General features: G+C 35.9%; 1 protein-coding gene and 1 non-coding gene across 2 annotated transcripts in view; both read left to right on the forward strand.

Moving 5' to 3' along the window:
• LOC145989730 (cell adhesion molecule Dscam1-like) overlaps positions 1-14,315 on the forward strand; it is a 505,150-nt gene that overhangs the window by 465,308 nt on the left and 25,527 nt on the right. Inside the window, exons 20-23 of the mRNA XM_083125004.1 lie at positions 582-950; positions 2,405-2,590; positions 6,020-6,313; positions 11,741-11,885. Coding sequence (XP_082981130.1) covers positions 582-950; positions 2,405-2,590; positions 6,020-6,313; positions 11,741-11,885 — 994 coding nt within the window. The remainder of the gene's footprint in view (positions 1-581; positions 951-2,404; positions 2,591-6,019; positions 6,314-11,740; positions 11,886-14,315) is intronic.
• TRNAS-UGA (transfer RNA serine (anticodon UGA)) lies at positions 13,944-14,018 on the forward strand. Its single transcript has one exon. It is a non-coding gene; the product is annotated as a tRNA-Ser (tRNA).

Genomic DNA, 14,315 nt, shown 5'->3' on the forward strand with positions numbered 1-14,315 from the left:
TTTATGCAGCAGCATTCACAGTGCATTTTGAGTGGGAAATGACTACGATTGTGGCAGCAGTGTCATTACACTATGCGTGAATTGGAATTTGCAGTATGTGCTTCAGTTGTTACTCTGTGAAGTGTGATTGATATCTTGTGACAGACCTTTCAATAGACAGTTACTTCCCCTGGCCAGCTCGTTAGCCAGATTTGTCCCCTCTGGACTACTACTTATGGGGTTTTATTCAGAAAGAAATATTCCAAACACTTCCTGTCATGATCTTGGATCACACCAGAGATGTCGCTACCAGTATCTTGACAAACATGTAAGAACAAGTAATAGACAGCACAGCATCTGATGCCACTCAGAAGAATGTGTTGCACACTGTGGTATTCAATTTTCAGGGGTCATACTCAAACATTGACTGGTAAATGGCATTTCTTTCTGTACAATCAGGTACTAAGGTCATTCAATAAAGTACTTTTTTTTCATATATAATTGTGACTTCAAATTATGCTAAGAACCCTGCTACACCCTGTATAATTCTAGTATTATTTTTTATTCCTTATGTCAGTAACATATTATTTTTATAATTTCAGTTCCAGCAAGAGTGGCGTCTTTCTCCAAGCAGATTATTTCTGCTCATAAGCAGAGCGTCACCCTTCCATGTAAAATGGTTGGATTGCCTGCACCTACCAACAAATGGAAAGTGAATGGGAAAATCATAAGCAGCGAGACCAAATATCGTTTCCTACCTGACGGAAGCCTTATTATTCATAATTTGGAAGAGAAGGAACAAGGAAATTACTCTTGTCATGCGGAAAACATGTTTGGAAAGGACGAAGCTTTCTTTGACTTGATAGTGCAGGTCACTCCGGACGCTCCAGAATTATCTGTGATACACAGCAGCACAAAGTCTGTTTCTCTGCAGTGGAAACTAAAAAGCAATGGAGGTAGTCCTGTTACAGGTAAAAACTTTTAAAACTTCTGCATGAACAGAATCAGTGATAGATGAACAAATAATTGTTAATATTAGTCCAGCATGTCGAATTTAATGAATGGTTGAGAACTTAGTGGAAAGTTCTAGCTAAAACCTAGGGATGAGCCGATACTAGTTTGAACCGATGCTGATACTCTTACCGATATCAATGTTTGTAAATTGTAACAATTAAAAGTTGTTAAAATATTGATTAATATTAATGTGTATATCCTGAATTCCAATTATAAGCATCAATTTATCATAGTTTTGTATCAAAATATTCAAGTTGAAATACCTCTTATGCAATTGCATACAGTTTTTCCATAAAATATTAGTGAAAAATAAATGGAAAGTCTGAATTTTGCAGGATTTTGAGGATAATTAGGTTATGCGAAGTGTTGCTTGGCATTTTTGCAGGCCCTGCAAAAGACCAAAATGCCAGAAAAGTATCAGCTGATTATTACTAAATAATTTCCAACCGATACCAATATCACTGATATCTCCAAATACCGATACATTGTCATCGGTATTGACTCAGCCCTTACTTGCAATTATTATTATTATAATCATGTGTTTTGCTTAATTTTCTTCTATTTCTGTACTCAAATTATTCTACATGAGTAACTTAATCATTCCCCGATGACACAGTGGTAGCATAGTCACCTTGTAATCAAGGGGCCCTAGGTTTGATACCAGGTGGAGGCACATAGTGGCTCGGATCCCATTTTAAACTGTAGGTCTAGTCCCGATTAGCCTAACTGTGCATAAAGTGGACTTAATAACCAAATCAATCAATCAATCATGACATAGTAAGACATTTCTGTATAACTTAAACATTACATTTTGTTGTAGTGATGTAATGGTAATATGTTATTTTTGGAAGCAAAGTATAGGTAACTGTAATGTATTTCTTGTTGAGTAACTTGCCCAATTCTGCCGGTTTCTGAAACTTGAACATGTGTTAATAAACAGATATGTTTACCGTGTTCTTTTAATAACATTGGCAATAGTTAGGAGAGCAGTTAAGAACTCTCATTAATAAATACTGAAAAAATAGTACTAACTTTTGTTTTATTTGTAGTTCTATTAATTTCAGTGGCCACTGCCACCATCCTTGTTGGAACTTGTTGAACTCAGTACTATTTCTTCGGTATTTATCTACTACCACATCTTTCATTTCCCAATTATGAACACTCATTAAATCGAATAGTTTTATCCAAAAGCAAATGGAACATTAAAAATATTTGTCTCTTTTCTATTTCGTATTCTATTAGTTTAGTTGAGCATCCCTCAAGACTGAAACATTCTCATGATTTATTATCATTATTACGTAACTTATAAGCACAAAGTTAACAAACTTCAAGTTTACTGGAATTATGTACAAAATATAGCATGTTATTATCATGACATGAGCTTATTGTTTGATCGTTACTTCTGCTGCAGGGTACATTCTCAGCTACAAAAGGGAGTTTGAAGAATGGCAGGAGACTTCAATAGATCCTGACAGGGAAGCCTACACACTTGATGGCCTTAAATGTGGATCCCCATACCAGCTCTATCTCACAGCAGTTAACGAAGTAGGGAATGGGAAGCCTAGTGACATTGTATCAGCGAAAACAGAAGGATCAGGTAAGGATAACAGATCATGAAGTTTCATGGGCAATATTTAAAGGGAGGGTAGCATTCAATACTCCTGGCATGTTGGATGTATCATTTCAAGTAATGTTAAGGACATTAATATTATTTCAAGTTATGTTAATTGCTGAATATTTGTATGCCATTCCAGGTCACAACGCAAATGTTGAGAGTGTATTTCCATTAATGTCGGCACAATGGACTGATGAAAGAAAGAAATTTTCTATAGAATATGTAAAGAAACCTTCGGGTTTAGGAAGGCTAGAGAGTTAGTTATAAAATCTGTAAAACGTTTGGTGCTTGTTCAGTATAATTTCAAAGTTTCGTAAATACATTTTAACTAAACCTGAAATTTGAGAAAAAAATTGGCACCTCCTAGTACAACCAATTGATTGATTTAAAATTCTTGGGTGCAGCAGCATATATGGGCGTTTTGCACCCTTCAGTACATACAGGGAAATAGCCCCTTATCTAAAACTCTTACATGGGGAGTTAAAAAAAAGGGGTGTAAAAACCCTTGGGAAAAATTAAAAGTGTAAGGTTGTAAACAAACATAAAACATTCAAACGGTAAGAATACACTAAAAAAATTCTCGTAGATAGTGAGAGAGACCAGCTCTTCTCAAAAAGTACAACCGAAAACATGTGTAGTACGAGGGTCACTATTTATATTTTGAGCCTAACAATGAAAAAACAGGAATTTGGCATTGAAAACTGCTTTATTGTTTTTCGAAGTATTCTCCTTTATGGTCAATACACTTTTGCATTCGTTCGAACCATTTGTCAAAGCAGTTTTTCCAATCTTCTTGAGACACCTCCATAATATGGTTTTTGAACGCATCAACGGCGTCTTCCGCCGACGAAAATCGTTGTCCATGCAATTTATTCTTGACATTCGGGAACAAGAAGAAGTCATTGGGTGCCAAATCAGGACTGTATGGCAGATGACCCATCAATTCAATTTCTTGACTGTTCATAAAGTCGGTTGTTAGACGAGATGTGTGACAGCTGGCATTGTCTTGATGAAGAATGATCCGATGGCATTTGTTTATTTTCCTGTAGTTTACGGTTATTACAAGCATAAGAAAACAGTTTTTCTTTGTGACGTTTCAGGAGAACACACGCTCCTTTCATCAGACATTTATTTTCATTTTGATTAAAAAAAAAAAAAAAAAAAAAAAAAAAAAAATTACTAACCATTGTTATAACTGTATCTTTAATCAAAATGAAAATAAATGTCTGATGAAAGGAGCGTGTGTTCTCCTGAAACGTCACAAAGAAAAACTGTTTTCTTATGCTTGTAATAACCGTAAACTACAGGAAAATAATTCTATAATGCAAGCAATGCGTACATACAAGAAAAACTATGGCATTTGTTTGTTTTCCGTATTTGACCGAAGACCTCTGGCAAACAAATTGTTGTGTACCATTCAAAGTTGACCGTTCTACGTTCCTCTAAAGGCACAGTTGCCACATGACCAGTTTTCCCGAAAAAACAGGCGACCATTTGTTTCGATGTGCTTCGAGTGCGAACAACTTTTGTTGGATTGGGTTCATCTTGAAACACCCATACAGTCGACTGCTGTTTACGTTCCAGCTCATATGCATATATCCATGATTCGTCACCTGTTACAATCTTATATACGTCTTTTGAAGCACCACGATTGTATTTATTGAGCATTTGTTTGCACCAATTGACGCGAGCGCCTTTTTGAGTTTTTGTCAAATTGTGTGGGATCCAACGAGAACATATCTTTCTCACAGCTAAATGATCATGTAATATTTTATATATGCTGGTGGAACTAATGCCTATGGTTGCCTCAATCTCACAGTATGTCACATGACGATCTTGCAGTATTAGGTTTTGCACAGCATCAATGTTTTCTTGAACAACTGATTTTGGACGACCTTTGCGAATCTCGTCGGTGAGCAAATGGCGGCCACAATTAAATTCGTTATACCAGCGTTTCACAGTGGCAAAGGATGGGGCTTCATCGCCAAATGTGGAAGTAAGTTGATCGATGCACTCTTGTCTTGATAATCCATGTCGAAAATCGTAAAAAATCATTGCACGAAAATGTTCACGAGTTAATTCCATTTTATTGTTGTCGCGCAATCTCCAAGGCAACATAAACAACACAAATGAAGCTATTGACAAAACATTTGAAGTACGTTATGGTCAATAATGCCAGACGATTCCGTGCAAACGTCAAATCGCGCCTAACTTCAATCAGTGTTGCCAAGGCTCAAAATATAAATAGTGGCCCTCGTAAGAAGTGTATCTTTTAGTATTGAATTTGTGAATAGTTTGTGAATTTTGCATTTCAGAAGTCCTTAAGAAACCATTATCATGGTGGCTACGCACCAGAAATTCCTTAAATTCTGGAAATTATGCATGAATTATTGGCTCTGGGAAATATGCATGAATTCTACGTGAATTTTTCTATGTAAACGTGAAAAATTGCAACTTTCATTGATCCAAATCCCATTGAATTAATTCATATTTATTAATGCCCTGAGGCCATTTTTTCACAGTCTAGCTTTTATTTTTACCAAGGAAGGAGATGAAAGATGTGTGGAAAATAAACAAGAATTCTCTCAATCCGTTTACTTTGTTAGTATCCTCTGCAGAATGATGTATCGGACAGACAGAAGATTATTGCAAGATAAGATATCTTGAAGCTGATTAGTTAAATTTGAGTTTGACATTCTTACACAATTAACAATTGTTTTGTAGATTTATATATTCCGTAAAATTTGTGACTTATGTTTGTAGATGTATTTCAAGTATGAGTATGTGAAATGGCAAATGTTAACTCCGCACCTTAAATTAAATATTATGAATATATAGGCCTATATATTAGAATTTTTGCATGGGATCACACAGACCCTTTATATTGTTAATATATTTGTGGGAGGGGGTGAGAGGGGGTAATAAGTAAGGTTGAAATAGAGAAAACATCTGCTTGTACCCTCGAATTTTTGGAAAGTTCGCCGTGAAAACTTGAATTTTATCAAGGTCCTAGAGTGGCCACCCTGATTATTTTTTAAAAGTGAAAATGTGCTAACATGTTCTAATAATGTGTATTATTTATTGCGAATGATTTGCATCCTAGATTTTAACTTAGTCCTACATGTTGGGACAGCATATCCTGCAGTGCCCTTAAGTAATCAGGTAACCCTAAATAAGGTATGGAGGGTATATGTTGTGGTATTTTACTGCAACTTGCTGAACAAGTTGACAGCATGTAGGACGATAACATATCTTACGTTAGACATCCAAGTATGATGAATGTAAGGAAAAAAACAATGTTATCATGACAATATCCATACCCAGGTAAAGCGTAAGCCTATGGCCAAGTAGAGATTACTACTGTCAATATCACTATTATTATGATTACTTACATTATTTTCTTTATTGCAGCACCGCAAGTGCCACAAATGGAAGATGTTATAAATATTAATTCAACGTCAGTTACTGTCTATCTATATGCCTGGCCTAGTGGTGGATGTGCTTTGCAGTATTATGTAATAGAGTACAAATCAAAACTGTCTTCCAAATGGACGCTTGTGTCGAACAATATCAGCCCACAAGAGGAGGAAATGTTGCTGCCTGATCTCGTACCACAAACATGGTATCAGCTAAGAATCACTGCACACAATGATGCAGGTTCAGCACAAGGAGACTACACGTTTGCTACAAAGACAAGATCGGGAGGTACTGTATATTAACTAACTAAAACAATGTTTTAAAATTCAGTAGGCAGTGGTTCCCAAAGTGGGAGCCATGTTCCAATATTCTCACGAAAATTCAATCAATTGATATGATTGTTCCAATTATGAGCTTATTTAGTACTTTTTACACATAAATTGTCTCTGAATTTAAAATATATCTTTATTTTTTTAAATTTAAAGCAAGCAACATAACCACACTGAGCGTTGCAAGTGTTAGATAGGCCTATATTCTGACTTGGGCGCCGTGGAAAAGTCTTGAAACTCTAAGGGTGCCATGAAACGAAAAAGTTTAGGAACACCTGCAGTAGGCTATTGCTATTACTACAAATTCTTTGCACAGGGAGTGCCAGATTAACAAGAGTGTCAAATTACTGAATGTTCACTAAAGACTTTAGTTTAATACTTTATTCAATTTATTGTTGATAAATAAGCTGTTTCACTATGTAGTATATTTTTCATTATGAGCACATCAATAAAATAAAATATTTCACCAAATTGATTTGATGAAATATTGAATTGTATTCCACCGAATGGCATACATCAATGAAATGCAATTAAAATATTTCACCTAGTTCACTTGATGAAATACTGAATTGTATTTCCACCAAATCAAATACACCAATGAAATATAATGCAATATTTCACCAAATTCACTTTACGAAACACTTAATTGTGTTGCACAAATGGAATACATCAATGAAATACAATCCAATATTTCACCAAGTTAATATGATGAAATAGTGGATTGTATTCTACAAAACAGAATATATCAATAAAATACAATCTAATATTTCACCAAGTTCACTTGATGAAATACTGAATTGTATTGCACTGAAAAAATACCGTATTTATGCGTGTATAATGTGCATGTGTGAATAATGTGCACCTTGGTTTTTGATGGGGAAAAGTGACAAACAATTATATCTCGTATATAATGCGCAGTGTAATCCAGTTTCAAGAAATGACTTTCTTAGTCGTAGGTCGTAAAGCTATTGTTATGCCGATCAAGAGTGAATGACATCATACCTATTTTCACTCTTTAACCACCATATTTATTTTGTAATAGTAGACAACGAGATTAAAATCGTTGGAAATGGCCTTCAAATTTATATACGTGGTTTTGCTCATTCCTTCTTTACTTTTTCTAAGAAAACTTCAAAATATATACTTTTTCCATGACTAACGTAACATTTATATGAGGCACATTGAGGACCCACAAACTAGCAGTTATCAACACAAGATTTCTTCCATTAAGGCATTTACACACTCCATATATATATGATATTATTTGCCAAGTAATACATTTTAATTATTATTTTCTTTTTCCTTATCTTTTCTTTCATCCAAAGTACCATAAACATCAGAACATTCCTTCATTATGAAGTTATTTCAACTGCATTTCACATTAGTGTCACTATCTTGAATGTAATACTGTTACCATATTCAGAAACCGCAGGATTTAAGCTTTACAATGATATATAACATGATAGGGTTCCGTAAACATGAAAAATCAATGAAAGTGTCACAAAATCCTGGAATGACCCTGGCTGTCATATTGGCTGTCAAAATTATTCCATGTATAATACACACCACAGTTTTTGGGAGCAAAAATGTTGGAAAAAAGTGTGCATTATACATGACTAAATACGGTACATCAATGAAATATAATCCAATATTTCACTGCTGAAATCTGGGAGTATATCTCATTGATGTACCTAGCTAACACGAGCTTTGTCTCAAATAAACAAGTTAACTGCTCTAAAATTTCCAGTTTACAGGTCAGTTCTAACATAACGTTCCCCTTCTGAAGCCATAAATGAAGACCACTATGCCACTTTGACCATTTTTCCATGCTACTAAATATAACCACAAAATATAAACATAACCTAACTTTTCTTCTACATGGCTTGTGTCTTTTTACTGCCAGATGCTTTTGATGTCACTCCATTGTTCTCACTTGAAAGGAGGACAAGATTACTTTCCAAGGGAAGCGTAACCCCACTGGTAGAAGCTACATAACTGAGAGGCTGCATTATTAAGGGCCAGATCAGCAAGACACTAGTGTGTGTAGTTTTCTGTACAAATTAAGGCAAAGCAAATGAAAGAGATTCACCCTTGTGTTAAGGTATTCCTACATTCACACGAGATGTCGAAACAGGTTCTAAACTTAATACACAAAGAAAGTGTCTACTGCACCTAAGATATCTAAAAATATCAAGCAATACAAACAGCATCAGTATTGGTTTAAATGTAATTACTCTTACCACCCAATATATTCCACAGCCCAGGATATCCAGCCAGCAGAGGCGTATGTTCAGGGCTATCCAGGCTATCTGCAAAGCCCAGACTCGGGGAATGAAATACAGAAAAAATATCTATCAGAAAATGTGATTAAATTGTTCATTTCAATAAGAAGATCATTTCTTAGAAGTTGGAAACATTGCCTGCTTTCTTTGAATTTGCAAGATGGCTGGCCCAGCTGGCGGTCAACTTCACGGGGGTGACGGGTAAGCTTGACAGGGCTCCGATCAATGTTGCAAACCAATTTTTCCCACCATGTAATTTCCCCAGGATTGGGGAATTGTGGAGTCAAACTGTTACAGGAGAGAGAACAGGGTTGCATATGGCGCGGAAAAACCCTCTGAACTTCCTCAACAGTCTGGGTCAATGTTGCAAACCAATTTTTCCCATCATGTAATTTTCCCAGGAATGGGGAATTATCGCAGGCAAGGGGTAAGGGTCATGTAGCAGGGACAAGAACATCATTGAACGCTTGCAGAGGAGTTGAAAAAGAGGTCGTTGACCTTCAAACAACTAGAGATACAGTGGGGAGTAGAAAATTGTTGACTGAGCAGGGATGGTTTACCGAAATGAAAAGGACCAGGTCTAGTCTAGATCGTGTTGAGTGGTCTTGGTGCGTGGAATTTATTTAGAGGCAGCGTGTGAATACAGTAGTGAGTAGATTGTATTTTTGTGAATGATATGTGCTGTGTGTTGTGTAGTGAACTGAAATGAGGGACATAATTAACAAGCTGTCTTTTCGGCTTACGAATGACGATAAGCTCCAAATCGTTCTGGATTTTTCTTGTATGTCCACTTTATGAACAGATAAGCTAATGGGGATCGGACCTACAGTTAAAGTGGTATCTAAACCACCATGTATCGGACCCGGGACCCCTTAGTTTCAAGGCAACGACGTTATTACTGCGCCAACAAGGAGTACCCGAACTTAAAATTGTGAAAATAGGTAGGTTCAAATTTTATTTTTATTCTCGTATATAGGCCTACATAATATTTCACAATATGGGCCTCTCATTTATGCAAATAAGAATGAAATTCTTGAAATCCTTTCCTTACTGACAGTGTACATTTCCATGTTTTATTTATGAGGTATATATTTGTAATCACAGAGTCATATCACTTCAACCCACCACCCCCAATGAGTTAAAAAAACAAAAACACCCCCACCAGCAAATTTTTGTCCATTCGAACACTATGATATGGTGCGATAGCCCAGGTTCTTAACCCAGTATATGCCACTGCCTGCAAGGTGTGGAAAATTCAATTCATTTGATGTATTTTCTTATTAACAGTTTTTAGTAGAGGAAGCTTCTATTAAAAATTTCTTGATTGTGCATATAATTTTATAAATACGAGTAGAAAATTGTGGTTGTGTAATCAAAATAAATTTTATGCATCTTTAAGAGTGAGAAAAATTGGCCAAACCCTTACATTGTTAGTAAATCCTATTTGATTTGTCATTGTATAATTATTATTTACACAATTGCAAATTATATTATAACTTTTTTTTTTAGATATATCCTCATGCATTTCACATATTTCAATTTCAGATTCCTAACAACAATAATATTTTTTTCTTTTTGATTGATTTGGTTTATTTTACTTTGCATTTCTGCCACTTTTGTTAATCACAAAGATGATGATGAGCCATGATATGATGAATGGACCCACAAAAAACATTCTTGTCCAGGCCAGGATTCAAACTCTGAATGTGTGGCATCGTAGTATGGTGTGCTAATCATTCTGCCACAGAAGCTGGCTTTTTCTTTTGAATTATTTATTATTTAGCATTGCTTTTCTGCTATTTTGGCTAATTGTGATGATGAGGATGAATGGTGATGATATTGAAAGGACGCTGACTAAAAACACCCGTGCCCAGGCTTGGATTCAAACCTGGGACCACTGGCACTGTAGCACATTGTGTTAACCATTCTGCCATGGAGGTCGGACCTAACTCCATTAAGAAACATGTCTGTCATGTTTATATGAGTTTTTTCCGCTAACTGATGTTTGCCCTAATTTCCAATGCAGTTTCACACTGTGTTAACAATGAATTTTAAGAATACTGGGTGTTTCATAAATAATTGAGGGGTTACAAAAAATGTATTGCAAATAAAGTACTGAACTCACGTTAATGAAACCAGTCCAGAACGAACAAGGAACTCACAGTTTTTTGTACACCTATAAATGTTCAATTTGTGCACCATGGGTGACACGGTACACATCTACTTCTTACCACACTCGCATGAACATGGACCTGTCAATAGTGTCTATTGCTGTGATGATACACTCCCCTAGGGCTGCTATATCATGTGACATTGGTGAGACGAATATCATGTCTGGGATGAAACCCCACAAAAAAAGTTGCACAGTGTAAGGTCCGGTGATTTTGGGGACCAAAAAAAAGGTAAAGGTAAAGTGTTCCCCTGTGCATAGCACCATGCCATGAAGGCGTATAGGGGGTGTGGGGGTAACGCCCCACACTTTCTTGATCCTGTCGTGAGTGGGGGTGATGTGATGAGCATCACGCCCCTGACTGCCTTTACCCCCCAGGGTTTCCCCCAGGTACTCATGTTATTTCACGCTGGGTGGGCACCAGGGCCGCTTCCACCGTTAGAAAAGTTTCCAGATTTGAACCGGCCGGGGATCGAACCCGGGACCTTTAGCATGGTGGTCAGACACGTTACCAACTGAGCCACCGCAGCCACATTTTGGGGACCAAAACATAGCACAAAACACTGAGTGATGTGGGTGATTTGAGTGTTGCACAAAACACTGTGAGTCATGTGGGTGATTTGAGTGTCGCACAAAACACTGTGAGTGATGATGGTGATTTGAGTGTCGCCTAGGGATATGAACTCTCAGCTGAAAAAAACATACACGCAGAAACTGTTTGCGTTCCTCGATCGTTCTGGACTGGTTTCATTAATGTAGTTTACTTTCAATAAATTTTTGTAACCCCTCAATTACTAACGAAACACCCAGTATACTGCCAATTAGCCTCTGTGTATAGAATGGTCTTCCAAACTAAGAACATATTATATATTATAATTTATGTACTTTAATAGTGATTGCCAAGTATATGTGTATTTGTACTTCCTTATTCCAGATTCAATTTTGCCAGAGTTAGTTTTGGACAGATCAGATTATCAAGGTCCATTTTATTCAGATTTAACTGTGATAATTCCTATCATATCAGGAGTAATTTGCACAGCAGCCCTTTCCATATGTGTATGTATTCTTATAAGAAGAAGGTAAGTTATAGATTACTGCTTTATTATTATGATAATTATTTCATTGATTTTTTGATTAGGGGATTCTGTGACTAATACATGAAAAAAATATTTCGCACTGACAATATTTTACACAAAAAATTAAGTGTTAAGGTCAGAGTGCTATTTTGCTTATGTTCATATTTGTAGGGAAATTTACATCTAGCATACGAGAATTGTGCATTGTGAAAAAAAGACACTAAAAAAAAATCAAATTTTGAATATTGCGTAATAAAGATAAACCTCAAAAGAACATGAGTGGAAACTATAACTACCAGTACATTTCAAATATTCAAAATATAAAGCAACAATTCAAAAAGGGGGGGGGGGGTTACCAAGAAAAGTTGTTCAACATGATGTTCTCTGTAAAAATTTTGCCAGTGTTATAAAATGGCACCTCATGCAGTCATGGGCACTTCTACGTTGTAACAATACTGCTGACTTTCAACAGAATCATTACTACTGTCCACGATTGTACATTCTTACAAAGGTTCTGAAAATTCATCCTTTTCTCATAGAAACTACTGTATGAATACTACAAGATGATTGAAATTATTGTCATGGTTCCGGAGGTCTATAATTTTCAAGCTGGGACGGCTCACCGAATATGGTGACTCAAAAAGTTTTATAAACTTTAAAATAAACACTGCATAATTTTCTGGTGCAAAGGTATCCAAGCAATAATCAGTTTCGCACATGTTTTTCAACATTTGCAGTATTAAATGTTTGTTTTGTACTAAGTTCTGTAACGAGATCATGATAATGAACTTTATTTGAGTAAACGAAAGAATGCACATTGCTTTCTCTTGAAAAGTCACCATTTTAAAATATGATGTTATAAACTGCCACGTGGAGAGTACAGTGTTGCCAAATGTAGTGTAATCCCAATTTTATGTTCTCATATTTTACGTTCTCCAACATCTTAGGTTTTGGAATCTTAGTACCGTGAAGAACGTAAAACTTTTCTTGTGGTATCCTTTTATATTTTGGGATGCAAGGGGTGGCCCTTTGCGAAGAAACCCATATGTCAACCTCCCTTCCATGTAGTATACTCTGGACTGCATTTTGCAGACTAACAAGGATCTGGTGTCTGGACCCATGGCCAGTATAATCCTATATGGGACTTCTGTTGCGTGCTTTACACATGTGTTTGTGATTGTCCCTTCATCTATTTCATCTTCATCTTTGCAATTAGCCAAAAGTGACAGAAACGCCAAGTCAAATAAACTATTCATTCATTCCATATTATGTGAATAGCTTTATTTTTTAGCTTCCAACTTTAAAATTATAGGCCACAGAAACCCTGCAATAATTTTGAATCACCTTGTATAATTTAAATTTAATTTTTTCATTATAGTTTATAATAGAACTAGTACACAATGACCACAGTGTCACATAGACTCTGCAGTGTGTGGGGCCCTAAATTGGTTTGTTTTGAACTATACCCATTAAGGAGCCTTTCATCTAATCAGTAGTAATTTTGTATATTTAAAAGATATGAATTCTTCAAATGACGAAACTGTGCCGTTTCATTTCAAAATATGAAAAACACCAGCACGATCTTTTTTTAGATTTCTACCTCACTATTTTTACAGTAATCAAATAATTGCATTTAAAAATTGTAACCATATTTTTACTATTATAATTATTTAATTTATTTGATTTTCGTACTTAATGTTAATGGTGTTGTTCCGATTGATAACTTCTTTCTGCATGTTTTATGTGCAAAATCAGGCAGTGTGGCACGTTACATATTAGAAATGACCAGGAAATGTTATGGAACTCCACTTACAAAGAGGTGCTAGTTCAGTTCTGCAAAAAAAAAGGGGGGGACAAACATATTGCCACCACTGGTGGTATAATGGCATCTGTGAATTATAACACCGGGATTGAGTAAGTACTTGTCTGCAAAACTATTTATGTATGGGTCCTATTAATCTCACTGTTCACTGCCTCTGTCCACTTGAGAACATGTCATGTGTTACTGCTTGGTTGGCTTTCAACATTTGCTGCTAGATGCACTTCTAGATTGTTGCAAGGGCCTCTCCCATGGCGCAGTGGTAGCATCTTTGTCTTGAAATCAAGGGGTCCCGGGTTCAATACCCGGTGGAGGCACAAGTGGTTCGGATCCCACTTTAAACTGTAGGTCCAGTCCCGATTAGCCTTACTGTGCATAAAGTGGACTTAAAACAGAAACTCAATAGATTGTTGCATTTTCTGCTACTATTGGATGCTACAAAAATAAAATGAGAAAATAGAAAAATGAATGATTTTGGCCAACTTTTTGCCTCACTGTAATGCATAAAACTCGATAAACTTTAGCAGAAAAATATTTGCTACTAAACCTAGAAATGAATAAATACATTAGATTTTAATGCTTTTTCTCTTCCTCAATAGTCTTATGTACAATAT

This window comes from Lepisma saccharinum, chromosome 7 (genome assembly GCF_977018435.1).
Source record: "Lepisma saccharinum chromosome 7, izLepSacc3.1, whole genome shotgun sequence".
NCBI classification, from domain to species: domain Eukaryota; kingdom Metazoa; phylum Arthropoda; class Insecta; order Zygentoma; family Lepismatidae; genus Lepisma; species Lepisma saccharinum.